General features: G+C 35.4%; 1 protein-coding gene across 4 annotated transcripts in view; it reads left to right on the top strand.

The window, feature by feature from the left end:
* Positions 1–23,330, top strand: part of ARHGEF12 (Rho guanine nucleotide exchange factor 12) — a 144,400-nt gene that overhangs the window by 75,406 nt on the left and 45,664 nt on the right. For 3 of the 4 annotated variants that reach the window (XM_060017777.2, XM_060017776.2, XM_060017779.1), the window contains 7 exons: positions 9,879–9,977; positions 10,656–10,705; positions 12,840–12,897; positions 15,163–15,341; positions 17,049–17,126; positions 17,323–17,442; positions 18,975–19,115. In XM_060017777.2, coding sequence (XP_059873760.1) covers positions 9,879–9,977; positions 10,656–10,705; positions 12,840–12,897; positions 15,163–15,341; positions 17,049–17,126; positions 17,323–17,442; positions 18,975–19,115 — 725 coding nt within the window. The remainder of the gene's footprint in view (positions 1–9,878; positions 9,978–10,655; positions 10,706–12,839; positions 12,898–15,162; positions 15,342–17,048; positions 17,127–17,322; positions 17,443–18,974; positions 19,116–23,330) is intronic. The other variant, XM_060017778.2, reaches the window with a different exon arrangement.

Raw genomic sequence — 23,330 nt, 5'->3', positions numbered from 1 at the left:
AGACAAACTCTCATTGACAGATGAATGGATAAAGAAGATGTGGTACATATATACAATGGAATACTACAGCCATAAAAAAGAACAAAATAATGCCACATTTGCAGCAACTTGGATGCAGCTAGAGATTATCATACTAAGTGAAGTAAGTCAGAAAGAGAAAGACAAATACCATATGATATCATTTACATGTGGAACCTAAAATAGGACACAAACGAACCTATCTATGAAACAGAAACAGAATCACGGACGTAAACAATAGACTGGTGATTACCAAGGGAGAGAGGGGTGGGAGAGGGATGGATTGGGAGTTTTGGATTAGCAGATGCAAACTGGTATATATAGAATGGATAAACATTTATGTCCTACTGTGTAGCACAGGGAACTATATTTTATATCCTGTGATAAACCATAATGGAGAAGAATATGAAAAAGAATGTGTATATATGTATAACTGAGTCACTTTGCTGTACAGCAGTAATTAACACAACATTGTAAATCAACAATACTTCAATTAAAAAAATACCAAAAAACAAAACAAACAAATAAAAAAAAAGAAATGAAAGAGGAGAAATAGCATCTGATACCACAGAAATACAGGAAATCATAAGAGAATACCATGAACAGGTATATGCCAACAGATCGGACAACCTAGGAGAAATGGACAAATTTCTAGAAACGTACAGCCTGCCAAGACTGAGTCAAGAAGAAACAGACAACTTGAACAGACTGAACACTAGAAGTGAAGTTGAGTCTATGATTTAAAAAAAAAAAAAAAAAGCTCCCAGCAAACAAAAGTCCTGGACCAGATGGCTTCACAGGGGAATCCTGCCAAACATATAAAGAACTTATACCTATCCTTCTTAAGCTATTCCAAAAAATTGAGGAGGAGGGAACACTCCGAAATTCATTCTGTGAGGCCACCTGATACCAAAACCAGACAAAGACATTATAAAAAATTACAGGCCAGTATCTTTGCTGAATATAGATGCAAAAATCCTCAACAAAGTATAAGCAAAGGAAATCCTACAATACATAAAAAGGATCATATACCATGATCAAGTTGGATTTATTCCAGGGTCACAAGGATAGTTCAGCATACACAAATCAATGTGATACACCACATTAGCAGAAGGAAAGACAAAAGTCACATGATCATCTCAACAGATGCAGAAGAAGCATTTGACAAAATTCAGCATCCATTCATGATGAAAACTCCCATCAAAGTGGGTATAGAGGGAACATATCTCAACATAGTAAAGATAAAACAAACACACAGCCAACCTAATACTCAACAGTGAAAAGCTGAAAGCCTTCCTGCTAAATTCAGAAACAAGGCAAGGATGCTCACTCTCACCACTTCTGTTTAACATGGTATTGGAAGTCCCATCCACAGTAATCAGAAAAGAAAAATAAATAAAAGGTATACAGATTAGTAGGGAAGAGGTAAAACTGTCACTCTTTGCAAATGACATGATACTCTATATAGAGAATACAAAATTCCCTGCTGAGAAACTACTAGAACTAATAAATGAATTCAGGAATGATGCAGGATACAAGATTAATATACAGAAATCTGTTGTGTTCCTATACACTAATAATGAAATATCAGAAAGAGAAAGTAAAAAAGACAATTCTGTTTAAAATCACATCAAAAAAATAAAATTACTAGGAATAAAATTAAGCAAGGAAGTGAAAGAACTTTACTTTGCAAACTGTAAAACTCTGATGAAGGAAATTGAAGATGATTCAAAGAAATGGAAAGATATCCCAGGCTCTTGGATTGGAAGAATTAATATTAAAATGGCCATACTATCCAAAGCAATCTACAGATTTAAATGCAGTCCGTATCAAAGTACCCAGGACATTTTCTGCAGAACTAGAACAAATAATTCTAAAATTTATATGGAACTACCAGAGACCTCAAATTGCCAAGGCAGTCCTGAGACAAAAGAACAAACTGGAGGTATAACCCTCCCAAACTTCAGACTATACTACAAAGCTACAGTAATCAGGGCAGCATGGTATTGGCACAGAAACAGGCACATAGATCAATGGAACAGAATAGAGAGCCCGGAAATAAATCCATGCATCTACAATCAATTAATCTACAACAAAAGAGGCAAGGTATGCAATGGAGAAAAGACAGGTCTCTTCAACAAGTTGTGCTGGGAAAGCTGGACAGCCATATGTAAAACAATGAAATTGTAACATTCCCTCACACTATATACAAAAATAAACTCAAAATGGTTTAAAGACCTAAATGGAAAATCTTAAACCATAATACTCCTAGAAGAGAACATAGGCAGAACACTCTTTGATATAAAGTGTAACAAAGTTTTCTTGGATCAGTCTCCTGAGGCAAAAGAAATAAGAGCAGAAATAAACAAGTGGGACCTAATTAAACTTAAAAGTTTTGCACAGCAAAAAACGAAAAGAGTACCTGTGGTATGGGGAAAAATATTTGCAAATGATGTGACCAGCAAGGGGTTAATATCCAAAGTATACAAACAGCTCATACAATTCAATATTGAAAAACAAAACAAAACAAAACCCAAACCAATCAAAAAATGTGCAGAAGAATTGAATAGACATTTTTCAAAGAAGATATGCGGATGGGTAACAGGCACGTGAAAAGGTGCTCATCATTGCTAATTATTAAGAAATGCAAATCAAAACCACAATGAAGTATCACCTCACACCTGTCAGAATGGCTACCATTAAAAAGTCTAGGGCTTCCCTGGTGGCGCAGTGGTTGAGAGTCCGCCTGCCGATGCAGGAGACACGGGTTCGTGCCCCGGTCCGGGAAGATCCCACATGCCGCGGAGCGGCTGGGCCCGTGAGCCATGGCCGCTGAGCCTGCGTGTCCGGAGCCTGTGCTCTGCAATGGGAGAGGCCACAGCAGTGAGAGGCCTGCGTACCGCAAAAAAAAAAGTCTACAAATAACAAGTGTTAGAGAGGATGTGGAGCAAAGGGAACCCTTGTACACCATTGGAGGGAATGTAAATTGGTGCAGCCACTGTGGAAAACAGTTTAGAGATTCCTTAAAAAACTAAAAATAGAACTGCCATATGAGTCAGCAGTTCCACTCCTGGTTATATATCTGGAAGAACGAAAACACTAATTTGAAAGGACATGTGCACCACAATGTTCATAGCAACACTATTTACAACAGCCAAGGTTTGGAAGCAACTCAAGTGCTTGTCAGCAGATTATTGAATTAAGAAGATGTATATAGCACAGGAACTACACTCAACATCTTGTAATAACCTATAATGGAAAATCTGAAAATATATATATGTATATAACTAAATCGCTTAGCTGTACACCTGAAGTTAACACAATATTGTAGGTCAACTATAGTTCAGTTTCAAAAAAAGGATGTCTTGTGTATACACACACATAGAGACACATACACACACACCAAGGAATATTACTCAGCCATAAAAGAAAAATAATGCCATTTGCAGCAATGTGGATGGACCTAGAGAGCATTATGCTTAGACAAATACTGTGTGATATCACTTATATGTGGAATCTAAAAAATAATACAAATGAATATATGCAAAACAGAAACAGACTCACAGATATAGAAAACAAACTTTTGGTTACCAAAGGAAAGAGGGAAGGGAGGAGGGACAAATTTGAGGTATGGAATTAATAGATACAAACTACTATATATAAAATAGATAAGCAACAAGGATATACTGTATAGCACAGGGAACTATATCCAGTATCTTGTAGTAATAGATTATAACAAAAATACTGAATCACTATGCTGTATACCTGAAACTAACAGAATATTATAAATTAATGGTACTTCAGTAAAAAAGCATTTAAAAAGAAAAAAAGTCACATTATTATAACAGGAAAACATGTCCTTTGTTTCTAAAGAGAAAAAAAGTAGGAAAGGATAATATTTACATAAATTTGATAGACCGTCTATCTTTACTTCACTGATAATATGAAGCATGACATTTATTATCAGCTTCCAGGTGAAATATCATATTCCTTAAAAGGCAGGAAGTAAAGAACTAGAGGAGTTATTTTAGGGTAGATGGAGTATCAAATTACTTTGGTTAGAATTTAGCCAGGGCAGAAGGTTAGTGTCTGTGTAGAAGTATTTCTCTACTTGGCATAGTTTTCATGGATATGATTTTACTTTTTCCTGAAAAGTGACTGAGTATGATTTATGTATAAAATAAGTTCAGATTTACTTAGTAAATATTCATTGCGCACCTATTATATGCCAGGTACTATGTTAAGGGATAGATATCAAGAAAATAGGAGACTGTACCTGCTTTCTAGAAGTTTACAGTCTGCTACAAAAGAAGTGCTTTTTTTGTAAGTATGATAATAGAGATGCACTTGGTTACCAATATTCCATATGCACTTAAAAACTAGATAGTTGTGGGGCTTCCCTGGTGGCGCAGTGGTTAAGAATCCGCCTGCCAATTCAGGGGACACGGGTTCAAGCCCTGGTCCGGGAAGATCCCACATGCCGCGGGGCAACTACGCCCGTGCGCCACAACTACTGAGCCTGCGCTCTAGAGCCCACAAGCCACAACTACTGAAGCCCGCGTGCCACAACTACTGAAGCCCAGCTGCCTAGAGCCCGTGCTCCACAGCAAGAGAAGCCATCGCAATGAGAAGCCTGCGCACCGCAACGAAGAGTAGCCCCCGCTCGCCGCGACTAGAGAAAGCCCGCGCGCAGCAACGAAGACCCAATGCAGCCAAAAATAAATAAATAAATTTATTTTTTTAAAAAACAAAAAACTAGATAGTTGTGGAAAAAAATGTTCATATGGGGCTTCCCTGGTGGCACAGTGGTTGAGAGCCCGCCTGTCAATGCAGGGGACACGGGTTCGTGCCCCAGTCCGGGAGGATCCCACATGCCGCAGAGCGGCTGGTCCCCTGAACCATGGCTGCTGAGCCTGCGTGTCCGGAGCCTGTGCTCCACAACGGGAGAGGCCACAGCAGTGAGAGGCCCATGTACCGCCAAAAAAAAAAATTCAGAGATAAACACACTTGTATGGTGATTATAATTAATACTCTTTATACCAGAGAATAAGGGAATTAGCAAAATAAGCCAACAAACAAACCATGGGCTATATGTGTTTGTAAGAACCAGAAAAAGTTAAAATGATGGAAAGTTGTTTTTTTTTTAATTAGTGAAATTCAAAAATGATTATTTTGGAATTAGGAGTCCACCTTTTCTCTCTCCCTTCTTTAATAACATATAGGGCCTGTTATCATATCATTTTAGTTAGATGTTGCCATTGTTTCTCTCTTTGTTTCTCTATTATCCTTCCCTTTCAAGATTTTAAGTTCTTTGAGAGCAAAGACTCCTAGTTGTTTTGTATTCCTCATAACACCTGCAGGTTACAGTGTTACATAACGAGCAGACAGATGCTCAATACAAATTTGCTAAAGCAAAGTGGATTTTTTTTTTTTTGTCAAAAAGGACATTTCAAAAATATGATAGTCAGTATTGGTGATGTCAGTGTTAAGGGTGGAGTTTATCCTGTGTGGTGGGTTAAAATAGCTTCTGGTCTACAATAAGTAGAACATTTCAGTAATTTGAATTCTACAGATTCTGAATTGGCTATGTATGTATGTTTTCTTTTTGTATTGGTAGTCTAGTAATTCTTAGATATTCAAGTATATCAGAGTCTCAGATTAGTAGATGGACTTAGAATAATAATATTGATAAATGGACAGTATAGTGGTGTTGAGGAGAGGAAAAAGATGAATATGATGCTTACATAGCTCTTTCCCTTTTTCCTCTTTCTTCTTTGTTCCTTATCCTCTCCTTTTAATGTAGAATTAAAGGGGAAAGTTATCATGCTGAACAGTTTTGAATTGGAGAATACAGGTTTGCAGTATTCTGAGGCAACCCTAATAAATTCTTTCAGTGCTTAGCAGTCTGTTAGGACCCTAAGCATATTTGCTAAAGTTAACTGTGTGTAGTTGTACTTTTTTTCTCTCTGATCGCCTCCCTTTCTGAGCTTCCGTTCATCTCTAGACTCCTATGCTTTTGTGATTTTCGTTAATTCATTAGCAATTAAAAAAAATTTCCTTTTATGCCAGAACATATACCAGGTCCTGAGATAAGTTTGTACACAAGATAGAGCCCCTGAATCTTTCAGGGGAGTATTTAATCTAATGAGAGGATAGAAACAAATACAAATCAGTTGTGAGTGACAAAGATACTCTGAGAGTAAATAGAGGGTGCAGTGGGAGTCTAGAAGGGGACACCTAACACCGTCTTGATATTTAGGGAAAGTTTTATAAGAGGAGATGATTTGTTTCTTGAGGGCGTCATGCTGTCTCTCATCTTCTAAAGTTACCTATCACAAGAAGCTCTGTAAAATTTCCTTACTTCCTTCCCCATCTCAAAGTAATTTGCTGGTCTATTAAACCAAAACAAAATTCACACAAAGACGTCATAAATGAGAATTGATCCTTCTGAGGAGCATTTACATTAATGATAGGAGTTCGTTAACACAAATGTATTTTTTTTTTTTTTTTTTTTTTTTGTGGTACACGGGCCTCTCACTGCTGTGGCCTCTTCCGTTAAGGAGCACAGGCTCCGGAAGCTCAGGCCCAGCGGGCATGGCTCACGGGCCCAGCTGCTCCGCGGCACGTGGGATCTTCCTGGTCCAGGGCACGAACCCATGTCTCCTGCATCGGCAGGCGGATTCTCAACCCCTGCGCCACCAGGGAAGCCCCCACAAATGTATTTTTAATTGATGGCATGGGTAAATGAGTAATATAGTTCTGAGCAGGAAAATCCAAGCACAACCCACCCCTAGTCATAATAAAATAATACCTAACATTTATGAACCCTTAGTATTTGTCAGGCATTAAGCTAAATACTTTAGGTACATTATATTCAAGTGAAATACATAAACATAGCAAACTCTTAACCCCCACTACTCCTCTCCCTCATTGTGTACAAGTACCCGATTCACTACAGGGACCTGGAAGAAAGTCTGCTTAAGAAGCCCAGTGGCTTAGCACAGGAAACATCAATATTAGAATCCTTCAGTTCACTCATTTTCAGCCCTTTGGAAGTGAGATGAGATAACTGGGAGGGATGATTATAGCACGAAAAATATATATATTCAGTGCTGCAGTTGTCTTGACTTTTAAAAATTCAAAGTATGTAATTTATTTTGAAATTTCAAATGACTGTAAAGAAAGGCATCAAATGTTTATGTTTCTAAAAGTGGGTGTTCATTTTAAAAGATTCCTGTAAAACATTATTCTCTGATACTTATATTTATTGTATTATGTACTAGAAATTTATAAAGAATGTCTTTTTCCTTGATTTTATGTATTTATACCCATTCTATTTAGAGTTTTTCCTAATTAGTTGAAGGAAGCAACATTAAACAAAAGAAAAATGGTTAAATTCTGATGGGTTATCTTTCCTCTGACCCCATTGCAGTTTCCTATTTTGTAGGAGTGGTGACACTGTGAATTCAAATACTGTTTAGTACTTAGTAGTCTCTAGAATTGAGGTCTCACTCATTTTTTAAATGTTGAAAATTAACTTTTTTGAGATCTAATTTACATAAAATAAGATACACTCATTTTAAGTGTACAGTTCACTGAGTCTTGACAGATGAATACTCATGTAACCATTACCTTAATTAATGTATAGAACATTTCCATCAACCCAAAAAGTTCCTTCATGTCTCTTTGCAGTCATTCTTACCTCTCCACCCCATCCTGCCCCTAGGCAACCACTAATCTGCTTTTCCTTACTAGTTTACTTTTTGCCTGTTCTACACTGGAATCATGTAGTATGTACTCTCTTTTGTATCTGCCTTCTTTTGCTTAACATGATGTTTTTGTGATTCATCCATGTTTGTTGCCTGTGTGAGTAGTTCCCTTTTTTTCTTGCTAAGTAGTATTTTATTGTAATGGCTGTACCACAGTTTGTTTATCCATTTGTCTGTTGATGGACAATTGAGTTGTTTCTAGTTTTTGTCTCTTATGAGCAAAACTGCTGTGAACATTTGTTTACCAGTCTTTATGTGGACATGAGTTTTCATTTATCTTAGGAGTGAAGTTGCTGGGTCATATGTAAATATATACTTGCCTTTATAAGAAATTTCCACCATTTTACATTCCCACCAGCAACGTATGAGAGTTCTAGTTGTTCCACATCCTTGTTAGCACTTGGTATTTATCAGTCTTTTAATTGTTAGCCATTCCAGTTAGTGTGTAGTGGTATCTCATTATGGTTTTAATTTGCATTTTCCTGAAGACTGCAAATGTTGAGCACCTTTGCATGTGCTTATTGGCCATTGGTGTATCTTTCTTTGTTCAAATCTTTTGTCCCTTTAAAATGTGTCTTCCATTATTGGGTTGTAGAGTTGTTTTTTTAAATATATGTCTGGATACAAGTGCTTTATCAGATAATTTGTAATGTGAATATTTTCTCCCAGTCTGTGCTTGCCTTTTCATTTTCTTATCAGTGTCTTTAGGAAAGCAGCTATTTAAAATTTTGAGTCCCATTTACCAGTTTTTTCTTTTATGGATGCATTTTGCATCCTAAAAGATCTCTGCCTATCCTAAGGTCTTGAAGCTTTTCTCCTATGTTTTCTTATGAAAAGTTTTGGCTTTTATGTTCAGGTCCATAATTTGCTGTAAATTAATTTTTGTGTAGGGTTATAAATTAAGGTTCAAGTTTGTGTTTTCTATTCTGGGATCCAGTTATTCTAGTTTTTCATCTGTAGTAGGCTCCTACTTGTGTCATTTCATTAACAACAAGAAATATGCATATATATTCATTAACGTGCAATCTTTAGCGTTTCCTTTGTTTTGTACATCAGACTTATTTAAAAGATCATGGCTCTTTGTATAAAAATCTTAATTTTGAAGTAGTTTTTGTTTTCTAATCATTATACTTGTGTTAGTTTACATGTTTTGCATACTGATTTTTGGTAAAACACTTAGATTCTGAAAAGCTGGAAGTATATATTAAATCTTTGGCTAACAAAGAGTTCAGGATCTTCTGATCTTGATCTACGATAAAACAGCCCTGGGCACTAATCAGGGTTCTGTTTTGGGACGTCCCTATTCCTTTGGTTGTGGTCTTCTTTTTCTCACCTTGCCTTGACAATTTTTGTTTGCTATTTAACTAGAAGGAAAACAAATTCTCTGTAGGAATCAGGTAAGTATATGAAAGAAATCAAAGAGTTGGTTGAACTCACAGGTTCTTTCTTTATCTTTCCTACTTTTTTTTCTCTTTTCTTTTTATTTTTTCTATGAGCCAAAGTTTTTCTTCCCTTGGACTTTTCCTTTTCTTTCCTTTGGACTTTTCCTTTTCTTTCTCCCTTTCAGGAGAAGAGCTGCAGGTGCTCTGTAAGCACTTCCTTCTTTTTTATAGTCTGTTTTTCTGAGTATATTTTATTGAGAGTAAGGTTGGACTTCTCTAGAGTTTACCATGGGATGCTTCTAGCCTAATGTCCCAAAATATTTGATTATCTTGGGTTTAAACACCAGTTAGAGCACCAAAAACACAGGGAGGTGGGGGAGGATTTTATATTACAAATTAATTGCATAGATGTGAATGGGCATTCTGTCTGTCTCCTCTCTAATACTTCATATTTTCCAGTTTGCCTTAGCTGTTTTTAATCTTGGAGCAATTCTGCTGTACCTCCCCTGTGAGAAACCAGTATATACGATTCTTTGTGATATTCTTGTGTTTGTTTTGCTTATGGGGTTAGTGCTCTTATTTTTTATATGGGTTTCATGTGCTACCTTGTGTTTCTCCAGACAGACTACAGTTCATTACTAATATGTAATTATTGTCTTTTTCTCTGTTTTCTCTTTCCTTCTCTCTTTACCCTTTGGTTCTTGTGCAGGTCTTGTTCAGCGTTGTGTGATCATCCAGAAGGATGACAATGGATTTGGGCTGACGGTCAGTGGAGACAATCCAGTGTTCGTACAGTCTGTCAAAGAAGGCAAGGCATTTTTAAAAACAGTCTTGTCACTTGGGAGCAGAGTAAGAATAGAATAGTTTAAAAATGTCTATTGCTTAGAATAAAATAATCACATACATTACAGGTCATATGGCCTTATTGTGCTAGAGTTGTCTCTAGTGTTACGGTTATAGGCATGAATTTACCCCAGTTGATTTTCTTTTGTACTTTATGGAAAGAAAACAGTTCTATATTGTTTTAGAAATCATATGACTCCTTAGTCATGATACTTTACTCATCATCACTTATAGAAGTTTGTGGAATTTTATTTCTTAATGGCACCAGAGATATTTGGGTAGAGACAGATTAAAGAAGGGGCTGTAGACTCAAAAATATCCATCCTTTTCTCCCAAATGACAATAATATCTTGAACTACTATTACCATGTATTGAATACTTCCTTTATCTTGGTTGCTGTAATTTGAGGTAGGTATTTTTTATCTCTATATTACAGGTGATATCGAGGCTTAGAGTAAAAAAAAAACATAAAATCTGTCCATGGTCATCCAACCAACTAGTGAGTGGCAGAGGCAGGATTTGGACCTAAGTCTGCCTGACTTTACAATCCATGTATTTAACCATTCTGTTACACTGCCTCTTTTCAAGAAGATTATCAGTGAAGGTAAATGAATTGCATTTTAAGAATTAATTTCTCTTACAGATGGAGCAGCCATGCGGGCTGGCGTACAGACAGGTGATCGAATCATCAAGGTAAGGAAAAGACTATTATGGAATTTATGATAGAATGAAAAAACAGCATATATTAGCCATATTTTGATTTTTTTAACTTGGATTTTTATTAAAAGCTACAGATTATATATGATGGATTTATTGATTATAAAAACTTATTTCATTCATTCTAAAATTAACATTACCCTTTACTGAAAAGTATAATAAAAGGCTTGAATAAATGGAGTCATAACTCGCTGTTGTAAAGATCATATTTCTCCAAGTTAATCTCTTAGCAAGAAATTCTCTTCAAAATTTATTAATAAATTTGGGGAGGTGTGCCATTCCTTGTCAAGCTTCCAAATGATTATTTGTTCTACGTGAACTTTGCAAAGGTATTATGTGTATGAATAAGTGTGAGGTGAGATGGTGCAGATTAATTTGAAGCAAGTGACTCTATTATACCTATGGACCTATCTGTGGAACACAATAGAGAGTCCAGAAACAGCCCTTAAGTTCTGATCAGTAGGGAAAGAATGGATTAGTCACTAATTACTCTTAAGACAACTAACTAATGTGATTACTTAAAATCAAATTACTATACAGGAAAAGACACCATGAACATATTTACAAAGAACTATCTGGAAATAAATATTTGAAATATATTACAGAATATGATAGCCTTAATTGTAAAGAGCACTTTCAAATTACTAACAAAAGTATAAATAGTCTGACAGAAAAAAGGGCAAAGAATTTTATAAGGCAATCCTCCAAAGTAATTGAAATAATATATCAATGAGGATATGTCCAACCTCACTGATAAGAAAGAAGTAGAAATTAAATGATAGGTGAAAATATATTTGGTTGTCAGAAATGTTAAAGATTAATGATACACATTTGGCATAGTTTGGGTGTGGTTAAATGGCTACTCTCATAAACTTGTTGTGAATATAAATTAGGTGAAATCTGTTTGGATGGAAATTTGTGACTGTGTATCAAAAGTTACATATTTTAAAAAAGTATATAACCTTTGACCACAATTTTGCTTTTAGGAGCTTATCTAAGGTAATAGGTGTTTAAATGTGAAGTGATACGTGTACAGGAAAATTCATTTAAGCTTTATTGTATCGAAAACTTGTAAACAATCTAAATATGCGTATACTGAGGGCTAAAGAAATAAATTGCATTTCACCTCCAGCTTTTAAAAAGAATAGATTAGGTCTGTTTGTACCTATATTGAAAGACGTCCATGACGTAATAAAACAGTGCTTTTTTATTTGCAGGAAAAGGCAGTTACGAAGTATATGTATGTGTGTCTGTGTATCTGGTGTGTGTATGCTAGAATATGTCTCAGATTAAACATCATGCTTAACAGTGATCATCTCTGGTGGGCATGACAAGTGTACTTTTACTTCTATTTTATACCCCGATATATTTGAACTTGTAAAAATTAGTGTTACTTGCATCAGAGAAAAAATAATGTTAGATTCATGTTTGATATTTTTACCTTAATTTGTTTGGTTTAGTGGAAACTTTGGATAACACGTCCTACATTTAGCGTGTCTGAAAATTAATTTTCTTTGTAAAGGTTAGGTGATGATTGGAAAACTAATAGGAAATTGAATATTATTGGAGAAATATTGCTTATTCATCTTTTAAAAAATTTATTATGCCTTTGGAAAATCAGTGAATTTGTAATTAAAAGCAAAGGGAGTTTTTAATTTGCAAGGGTTCTTCACTGTGAAGGATTTGCAGATCTGTTGCATAGTATGTTTTGTCATTTTTCATGGTGAATAAGTTATAATAGTTATAACATCCTTTTTATTTTTTTAAGCATCTTTATTGGAATATAATTGCTTTACAATGGTGTGTTAGTTTCTGCTGTATAGCAAAGTGAATCAGCTATATGTATACATATATCCCCATATCCGCCCCCCCACCCCGGCTCTTGCATCTCTTTAAATCAAGGCCTTTTTTTGTGCTCAAGTTCATTTTGTTGCTGAGTATACCTTATAGAATAGTGGTAAAAGTGACTATTGAACCAAATATATATGCATTTTAATATAGTCCTGTTTACTATGTTATAATTGGTTGTATTACATATGATAATTCCTGAAGTCAGTTTAATTGTCTCAACTAGAATTATCTGACAGACACTATTTTCATTTTCTTACAGGTGAATGGAACTCTGGTGACTCATTCAAACCATCTGGAAGTGGTGAAGCTAATCAAATGTAGGTGAATGTTATCCTCAGTTTTGTTTTCTGAAACCCTTAGAGCAAAGATAAGCAAACATTTTCTGCAATAGGCCGGATAGTAAATTTTTTAAGCTTTGTGGGTCAGATAATCTACTACTCGACTCTCATTGTAATGTGAAAGCAGCCATAGACGATGCATAAATGAATGGGTATGGCTGTGTTTCAGTAAAACTAAATATTTGCCAAAACAATCTGTGGGTTGAATTTAGTCCCTTGGCTGGAGTTTACTGACCCCTGTATTAAAGGAAAGTCTGAGGTGAAAATTCTTAATTTACTAATAACTACCTTTAGTCCACTTCATTTATGTGGTTGATTATAATATCCTTGTTATTCTTGGTGATAATGAAAGTATATTTGAAAGAAATGCATGAGTTGACCTGAAAGAGAAGAGGTTGAGAAATCAGACACAGTGGCCTGGATGAACTGAAATGGAACTTTCAAAATCATGTAGCATAATCATGTTCCCTCAGATAAGTAAATGATTAAATAATCCAGGGGAGTGGTCTTCTCTTGGAAATCTCCAGGGTTAAGAATTTGTAGTCTTCTGCATCAGACTATTTCACAGTGTAATAGACTACAGTTAAGAGATAGTTGTTTATGGCCAAGCAGAAACACTACTTTTTTATTTAATATTACTTCTTTTCATTAAGTGGACATCTTTAGAATAAATTTAATAAACAAATCCTTCTTGGCCTTATTATTGCTCAGATAAAGCAACCTGTGAATCCCTTTATCTCTTCATCAGAGTACCAGTGCTCTAAAATGATCACTTTGATCTTAGTTCTTAACTTTAGTACATTTTAAAAAGCAATGGGATGATCAGAATTAGATCCTCATACTAGAATAAATTTGATTACTTATTTAATGAGATTGTGATTTATGAATTTTTATGTGCTACATAAATATGATGGTTTATGATAATAAATATATGCTTGGTAACTAACTGTTGCAGAGTATGAAAAGATTATTTCTTTAGCTTTTTAGGTTATATATTTTACTTGTTCCAATATCAATTTTACTTAAAAAATTAAATCCTAAGACTGTAGCAATAGATTACTTATCCAATAACAAGAGCCTAGCTAAAAACTCAAAATAAGCATAAAACACTCTGAGTATCGAAAACAGATATAAATTTGAAATGCCTAAACCCTGTGGGCTATACTTGTAGTAGAGCTCCCTCATGTCCTACTCTTCAATGCATATTCTAGACATAATAAAAGTGATTTCAAATCAAACCAGTTTAAAAACATCTAAAGAAGAGAAGGGAAGAACGAGGAGGCTATGAGAACCAAGCACATGGATAAGTCAATAAGATATATTAGATGACTTTGTGACAGAGAGAAATATGACTGAAAAACTTTAAAAAGTGTATGTGCTTAAAATCTCCCCAGTATCACAGCATTTGTGATCATTAAGTATAAAAAATTTTTTAGAACCCCAAACACTGTGAAATAATTACGAGTGAGTTTCATGGGAGGATTAAATTGGGAGAAAAAGTATGAAATACAATTTAAAGTTCTACTGAAAAGTCTAAGAGAAAGATTTTGTCATTAAAGGTCAGTTATCTAGAAAAGTTTTTTATTTGGAAAGCATTATTTCTTCTTGATTCTAGATAACTCATCAATGTCTGTTTCAGAGTCTTTCTGGTTATGGGTAATTTTGCTTTCCATAGTTTTTTCCCTGTAAAATGCCTAGTGAATTTGTCTTCTCCAAATTTTTAAAATTAAAACTCACAACTTATTTGTTGTGGTTTTTTTTTTTCTGCTTTTTGTCGGATATTTCTTGTCACACACATTTTTTAAAGTTAATTTAAAATTGTATCACTACAGAAAATTAGTTAAACCTTGTCTAATTAGTATCATCTTAATATGGTGATTTTTAAAATTTGCATTTGAGAAATTGATTGAACATAGCCGTTAGTAGATAGTTGATAATAACTTATTCTTCTCTAAATTAAAAAAAAATTACTGGAGTTATAAATCTTACTTGCTTTTAAGTAATATCTGACCTTATGAGTAAGTGATTTGCTATCTGAAAATTGCATTGTTCTTTTAGAATTTTAGGGGAGCCATAAAAGAGAAATGACAAATAGGATTCTTTTTCTGTGGAGAAATGATTAGCAGATGATGAAACTTTCTCATATAACTGGATCTTTTAGAACTATCAAAGATTGAGTAGTAAAAATTTTTTGACAATGTTATTTTCCCTTCCCTCCCCTTTCTTCCATCTGCCCACCCCAAGCGGGTTCCTATGTAGCTCTCACTGTTCAGGGACGCCCACCTGGGTCGCCCCAGTTTCCACTTGCTGATTCTGAAGTAGAGCCATCAGTCGTTGGACATATGTCTCCCATCATGACATCCCCTCATTCACCTGGAGCATCTGGGAATATGGAGAGAATTACTAGCCCTGTGCTCATGGGGGTAAGAGTGGGAAAACGTCTTTGTAAATGCTCAGTTGTATAATAATGCTTTTGCTTCATGTTGAGTTTCAAAGTGTTGAGTTGATAAACAAATTTAAGTTTAAGATTCTAGAAAATAACTTGCTGATAAAAATAATTACCTAATAATTTGGAATGATTACAGGGTATTGAGATAGCAGATATAATTCAACAAATATTTAACACCTGCCGTATACAAAACAGGGTGCCACTCACAAAAATATAATTAAGATATCCTATGTTCAAGGTCCTTTGTTATCTTAGAATGTATACTCTAAGAGGACAGGGTCTTTTTGTTTATTTTATTTATTGTTGTGTCCCCAGAGCCTGAAATATTGCTTGGCATATAGTACTAAGTACTTAATAAACCTTTGTTGTTTGAGATTGAATCAAGAGTATACAAGTAATTTTACTACAGAGGCAGCTGTAGACATTATGAGAAGGAAAATATTAAGTTCTATGAGATTTCAAAGGAGGGAGAAAGCACATCCAGTTGTGATAAGGAATGACTTTATGGAAAGCTATTATTTAAATTGAGCCTTGAAAAACAGTTAACATTCTAATGGTGGCAGTGGGGAGGAAGGCAACCCAGGTAGAGGAAGCAGGATTAACAGCCGTAAAGAGCCAAGAAAGCATCAAGTATTTTGGGGAAATAGCCAGGACTCTTGTTTGGCTGGTTGCCTGTTAAAGATTTATGAAGTAGGAGATGAGGAAAAAGTAGAAAAAAGTAAGACTATTTATTTTGAAAAGTCACAACTACGAGGCTAATTTACAAGTAACTGAATGGGCAGTAAGCATATATTACAAATTTTTTGAGGAAGAGAGTGATGTGATTATAACAGGATTTTAGGAAGACTTATTTGATAAAATATTATAGGGTTGTAAAACAAGGAGAAATGACAGGAGATGAATTAGGGATCTGTCTTAATACTTCAGGTAGGAAATACTGGGAATTTGAACCATGCACGGGGGTTGATAGTAAAAATCCAAAGGAGGGAAAGTGTAAGATATTATTCTTTTTTTCTTTCTGTTTTTAAAAATATTTATTTATTTATTTATTTATTTATTTATTTTTGTCTCCGTTGGGTCTTTGTTGCTGTGCTTGGGCTTTCTCTAGTTGCAGTGAGCAGGGGCTACTCTTCGTTGCGGTGCGCAGGCTTCTCATTGCGGTGGCTTCTCATTCGGAGCACGGGCTCTAGGCGTGCAGGCTTCAGTAGTTGTGGCACGTGGGCTCAGTAGTCATGGCTCACGGGCTGTAGAGCACAGGCTCAGCAGTTGTGGCACACGGGCTTAGTTGCTCCATGGCATATGGGATCTTCGTGGACCAGGGCTCGAACCCGTGTCCCCTGCATTAGCAGGCAGATTCTCAACCACTGTGCCACCAGAGAAGCCCAAGATATTAGTCTTATACTTAAGGCATCTTCATTTTTTCAACTAATATCAATATTTAATGTTTTTTGAACGTAGTTTAGCAAAAGTGAAATAGAAGAGTTGACATTTCCCTGTAACCTTTTATCTTTAAGTGTCATGTTTAAAAGTTTGTCTTCATAACCACCAGAAATAAGAAAATCCTGATAGGTATTGAAAATTGGAGCTGAGATGTAACATTGTACGACTCATTTTCGATACTTAGTTTCACTTTCCTTGTATTGGTTCTTGTCTTTTTGTTTGTTTTTTTGTCTTTTTCTAGGAGGAAAACAATGTGGTTCATAACCAGAAAGTAGAAATTCTGAGAAAAATGTTACAGAAAGAACAGGAACGGCTACAGGTACTAAGTTAGAAATGGGGCTGTTTTATAGGCTAGTAAAAATGTGAGTGGGCATAGTTGAGTTGGTATTTATTATAATCATAATTAAGCACTATTGTAATCAACGCCATCAGCTATTTTATTGATTAAGAATAGACTTTTAAAGATTTTCTTGACATAAGTAATTAATTCTTGAAATATTTTTATAACTTTTCAGTTATTGCAGGAAGATTACAGCCGAACACCTGCCCAAAGATTGCTAAAAGAGATCCAAGAGGCCAAGAAACACATTCCTCAACTGCAAGAGCAGTTATCCAAAGCCACAGGCTCTGCTCAGGTAGCATCGCTATTAAAAGTGCTACCCAACCTTTTGCAGGAGAATTTTCTTCTGGGAATGTGTCAGAGAGTGTTGCAGTTGCCTTTTTTTAAAGTTATTTTTTCTAGCATAGGCCAACAGGAGGTCCTGTGTTGGATGTTACAGAAATAATGATTAACTAAAAGAAATGTGGGCTTCTCATTGTTTGCTTGCTCATGATACCATGCTTCTTTGTTCCACAGTAATTTTAGAAAGAATTGAGTGTTTTTGCTTTGATATCACAGATTACAAAAATATATTTAGATACATATATTTACATTTTTGAGATGTATTCTGCCATTGTAAAACAGAACGGCAGTTATCTTTTTAAGTAGGGACGTACGATTTTTCTTATTTAATCTGCACAACACCCTTTGAGATTAGATGTTACTGTTGTTTCCCCCCATTTTACATAAACACTTAGAGAAACTCAGAGAAATTAAATGACTTGTCTGAGGTCATGTAGCTCAAACGTGATGGAACTGGTATTTAAACCCAGTCTGATGAACTCAAAGCACATTCATATTAATAACTATTTTTATTCTAATTTTAAAATAGATTTCAATAGACTTGCTATATAGATATGTTTTGAAGATGGTAGTCTCACTAGAAAAATAGCTTAGCGTTTATACATCAACCAGATTTATGTTCTATAATATTTAGATTGGGGATATGGAGAAATGAGTAAAAGCTGCTTACTTGTTATTCTTCATGAGTTAGGTCTGTAGGTTCACAGAACTAAAAGGATTCTTTGAAATCATCTATCCTAATCTGCTCATTTTAAAGTTAAAAACAAATCATGCAATGGTTGAGAAAACTAGGGCCTAAATTGGTTAAGTTACTCAAACAAGGTCACACATCTGTAAGGCCTCCCGACTTCCTGGTTCAGTGTACTTCTCATTACACATTTTTGTTGTTGTTGTTACTTTTAATCCCATTAGCTATATGAAGTTTTGAGTCTTCCGCCTCAGTAATATCGACAGTTTATGTTGTGGTTATTACTGAGCAAAGACAACAATCTTACTCTGTTTGAATAGTAAGACTGTTGTTCCTGATTTAAAAGCTTATAATAATTTACGGTATAGCATTGTGTCCCAGAATTGGCCATTTATTGAAATTCTAAAGTGTTGGAAGGCAGTTAACCACAAGTTATAGTGTCATAATCTTTACTAAAGGGCAGGGAATATAAATTATATGTTAAACTGTTTTATCTTTTTGCTTTATTTGAAGTTTGAGATTTTATTCTCTTTACTGAAATACCACTTTCCCTGTCGTTAAGGTCATGCCATTTGAGAACCCCAGAATTAGTAGTCATTTACGCTTTTGACTTTTAGAGCTTTTAGCATTCTTGATTACATCAAACTGGGTGAATTTAAACAGTCTCCATTGAGGTTGCAGTGCAACTCTGTTTCTTTATACAGTCCATAATGAAAGGGTTTTTTGTTGTTTGTTTGTTTTTAATGTGTGTGTGTGTGTGTGTGTGTGTGTGTGTGTGTGTGCTTGATCTGTTTTAGGATGGAGCTGCAGTTACATCCTCCAAGCCATTAGGCGATGGGCTAGCAGTCAGTGATATAGAAGCAGATCCTGGTGATGGACTAGGCAGAATTGACTATGGCAGTGGAGATGCATCTCGGCCCAGTAGTGAAAGTGCAGATGTAAGTGTTCTACCCCTTTATCTTCTTGTATTTTTCTCTACAGCCTCTTTCTCGATTTGATTGTAAGTTTTGTGAGCTACAGGTGTTTTCTTATTACTTACTTTTTATTGTCACCATCTTTAATATAGCAATTTGATGAACAAATTCTGGATACCGTTGTATATGAGCTTTTAATTCCAGACTTCACTTTTTCCCTTGGACACCATTGCCAAATGTTTCTTTTGAGGAGATGGAATTTCCCAGCAGGCGTCTTATTTGTGGGTAGAGAAGTTAATAATGCCAGTGCTTTCTTACTGAACCGAGAGGCCAACTGTTGATATCTTTAAGAGCATGTTAATATTCCATTTGTGGTCAGAGTGACTCAGTCTTGAATCATGGGGCACTTTGCCATTACAAAGAGGAAAAGCCTTAGTCCTCTTAGGTAGACTTTAGTTAATAGCCCATGTTTAGTAATGCTTTCTTGATTAACCCAGAAATTACCAGATGTACGTGGATTTTTGTTAAGAAGATGATCAGAAAGTCTTTTAAGCTGAATATGATGTAGCACCGTAGTTATATGAATACTTAAAAGCTAAGTTCAGTGTTACCTACTCAGCAATACTTTGTAAGTAGTGTGCAATAATAGGAATAACGAATTAAAAATAGATCACCCTCTTTAAAAGTGATGAGGAAAGTAATCTAAATCAGTTTTTTTTTTTCCCCCAATGTGGGTCATAAAATCAATTTAGTGGGTTGGGGCCAACATTTAAAAAAAATAATAGGATAGGAAGTATGAATACTTTTCATGTAGAAGAGCTAAGTGTTACTTTTTTTGACTTCTGTTGTACACACACATATATACACGTGTGTATATGTACACATATATCAGTGTGTGTGTGTATGCATGTGGGCACATGCTGGTTAGCAGTGTGAAATTTCTCTTATTGGAGGTTGTAAAAAATAAAAAAATGAAAACCACTGTTCTAAGCCATCATTCAGGGTATCTTTTGAGGCTTAACGCTCAGTGACTCAGTTCCTCATGCAAGGAAAATTTGAGGATTTTTTTTTTTTTTGAAAGATGTTGATAGGAATCTTATGATTGGATAGGCTGTCTTAATGAAAGATTTCAATTTTGACTCAAGAAAACAATTATAGTAGTTTATGTTTATTGGGCATATATACCATAAGCTGTAATATGTGTTATACATTTTTTATCTTAGTTAATTCTCAGAACAGCCTCCTTATGAAGTAGTAGTATTGTTATCACAGCTTAATAAAAGAAATAACTGAGGCCAAAGTGAGTTAACTAACTTGCCAAACTTACCCAGCTAATAAGTGATCTGCCTCTACCTAGTTTCAAAGTACCAGTACTCAGAGGCTCCAAGGTATGCAAATGCATAACATTTGGGGAGAACAGTGAGAATTTTACAGGTGTACTAGGATTATAGATGAAATGGTTGGAACTGATCTTAGAAGCAAAGCCTTGAGTCCAAGTTATAACTTGTTCAGCAGTACTGCTTTTGGGAATCCTCACATTTTTCCTTTTTGATTTAGTGCTGGCTCTCCTCTCTGTTTGCATGGCTTGTCTCTACCATTAGATGGAAAGTTTCTTGAGAGCCAAGCACCCATCATATTTGACTTTATGTCTACAAAGACTGGCAGATTGTAGGAATTCAGAACAAGTGATACAAATGAAAATTTTGAATTTTATCTTGTATTTAGAGAAATGTTAACAATAAAATCTGTGGCTTAGAAATATAACTTTATGAAATACAGAGTGAATTGGCAAGTGTAGGAACAGGCATTCCAGCGAATTAAGACTGTTTGACACATGATTGGTGTTTAATTGGTATTTGAACAACAGAATGAATGAGTAAAGAGTTTGGGCTTTATCATGCATACAGGAAAGAGGCACAGTCAGAAACATGTCAGTGTGGAAGATGAATTGGAGTAGAGAGACAGGAGATCAGCAGGAAAAGAAGACTGCTTGGCTTAAGAGGAACTTAACAAATGTGTGTTAAATGGCTGATAAATTGTCACCATGTATTGAATACCTACTTTGTGACAGCGGTTGTACCTAATGCTTTACAGATATTCTTTTTAACTTTCATTGTAATCTTGAGGAAATTGAGGCCAAATAAGTGGATGTTGTGGAAATCCAGGTGAGAGATGATATGGTGCAGACTAGGATATTCGCTGAACACCTAACAAACTCGTGTAATTCGTACAGGTGTCTTTTTGAAGCTAGAGCTGTGCTGCTTTTAGCTTACAGATTTCCATGTTTGTTTCAGTTGTACTGTATTAAGATTGTAGGAACCGATCAATGCTTTTAATTTTTTTTTCAATTTTCTGCTCCTTTTTTATAAAATAATCTCTTTATGGTGTTTGTGGTATCATTATCATTGTAAAATTCCCTGCTTTTGATCACCTCAGAGAAGGCTTTAAAGAATAGCCACATTTTTGGGGCTTCCCTGGTGGCACAGAGGTTGAGAGTCTGCCTGCCGATGCAGGGGACACGGGTTCGTGCCCCGGTCCGGGAAGATCCCACATGCCGCGGAGCAGCTGGGCCCGTGAGCCATGGCCGCTGAGCCTGCGCGTCCGGAGCCTGTGCTCCGCAACGGGAGAGGCCACAACAGTGAGAGGCCCGCGTACTGCCAAAAAAAAAAAAAAAAAAAAAGAATAGCCACATTTCTGGTTCTCACAAGAGAAGCAACCTGATCACAAATCATCATCTCAAACTTAGAACATCTGCCTCTCTGGTTTTCGTTTTGCACCTGACTTTTTAAAAATTATTTTCAAAACTTTCAAACCTATTCAAAACTAGACTAAGATAATGATTCCCCTCATGTACGTAATCACCCAGCTCAGCAGTCATCGACAAGTGCTCAAACTTGTTTTTGTCTGTCTTCCTTCATTCCTCATACCCTCCAAATGCTGGATTATTTTTAAGTAAGTCTAAGACAGTATTTCATTGATATGCATCTTTAAGAGAAAAGACAAAGAAATGATAGCCATAATACCATTATCAAATCTTAATTAATATTTTCTTAATATGCAATTTGACTACCCCAATAGTCTTATAATGATCTTTTTTCAGTGGGTTTATTTGAATCAGGATCCAGTCAACGTCTTCAGCCTTTGGTTGATAAGTCTCTTAAGTTATAATAGTTCCCTCCTCTTATTTTTTTTTGCTATTTTGTTGTTGTTGTTGTTGTTAAACTGGGTCACATGTCCAGTAAAACCACCCACATTCTAATTGTATCTTCATGGTGTTGTTTAGCATGTTCCTTGAGTATATATTTGCTGAAAATTGGTAGTAAGATCTAGAGTCTTGAACAGATTAACGTTTGAGAGTTGTTGTTTGGCAAGAACAATTCATGGGTGGTACTGTGTATATCCTGTCATATCACATCAGGAGGAGAATGTCTGATTGTCTTTTTGTGATTGTTAAGTTTGTATAAGGTGTTCAGATGATGTCAGCATGATTCCTTCATTATAAATTTCTCCATTAAGCTTTTATCTAATGTTTTTACCTGCCATTGATAGCAAACTGCCTGCATCCGTTATTTAATTAGAGGTTTCAAAATGATAATATAATATTGTTGTTCATTCTGTATTTATTAGATGGAATTATTTTATAAAGAAGAATTTTCCCTTACTAGTTTTAAGTTGCCCTAAAATATAGCTTATATATAAACATTTGATTATTTTCCTTTATGTGTGTGTTTTCAGAAGAGTTGATGCCCTAACATACTCCAAAGGTCACTAATGTGGGATGTGTGCCCACATGTGTGTACCTGTGTAATATTTTGAATTTATAGATTTTTAACATATTTGCCTTTTGCATTTCAGTCCATTGCAGTCATTATTCTTTTTGATACTTATTAAATTGTCCCTTTTTTGGGGCTGGTGGTAGTCCCCTCAATTTGTCTTCTATGTTCTTTTGACATGACTCCCCAGTAACATAGCTTTCTTTCATTTTGGTGTGACAAAATTATTCTCACTTTATCTTTTATATCTCTTGACCCAGAGTCATCCATTTCTCCCAGGTGGGGCTTATATTTGAAACTGCTGTTTTCTCTATCTTGCGGTATCTAGGCAAATGTATGGGTAGCATATATCTTCCATATAGGCATTCACACAAAAATCTCTTGTATCTCATTTTCAGCTGCTCTGAAGAATGGCTCCCGTTGCTTGGGGTGTTCTTCATCCCCCCAAAATTGAAGTTCTGTGTAT

Source organism: Delphinus delphis, chromosome 8, assembly GCF_949987515.2.
Source record: "Delphinus delphis chromosome 8, mDelDel1.2, whole genome shotgun sequence".
Taxonomy (NCBI): domain Eukaryota; kingdom Metazoa; phylum Chordata; class Mammalia; order Artiodactyla; family Delphinidae; genus Delphinus; species Delphinus delphis.
The sequence above is the reverse complement of the archived record's forward strand: the minus strand, read 5'-3'. Positions and strand labels throughout refer to the sequence as shown.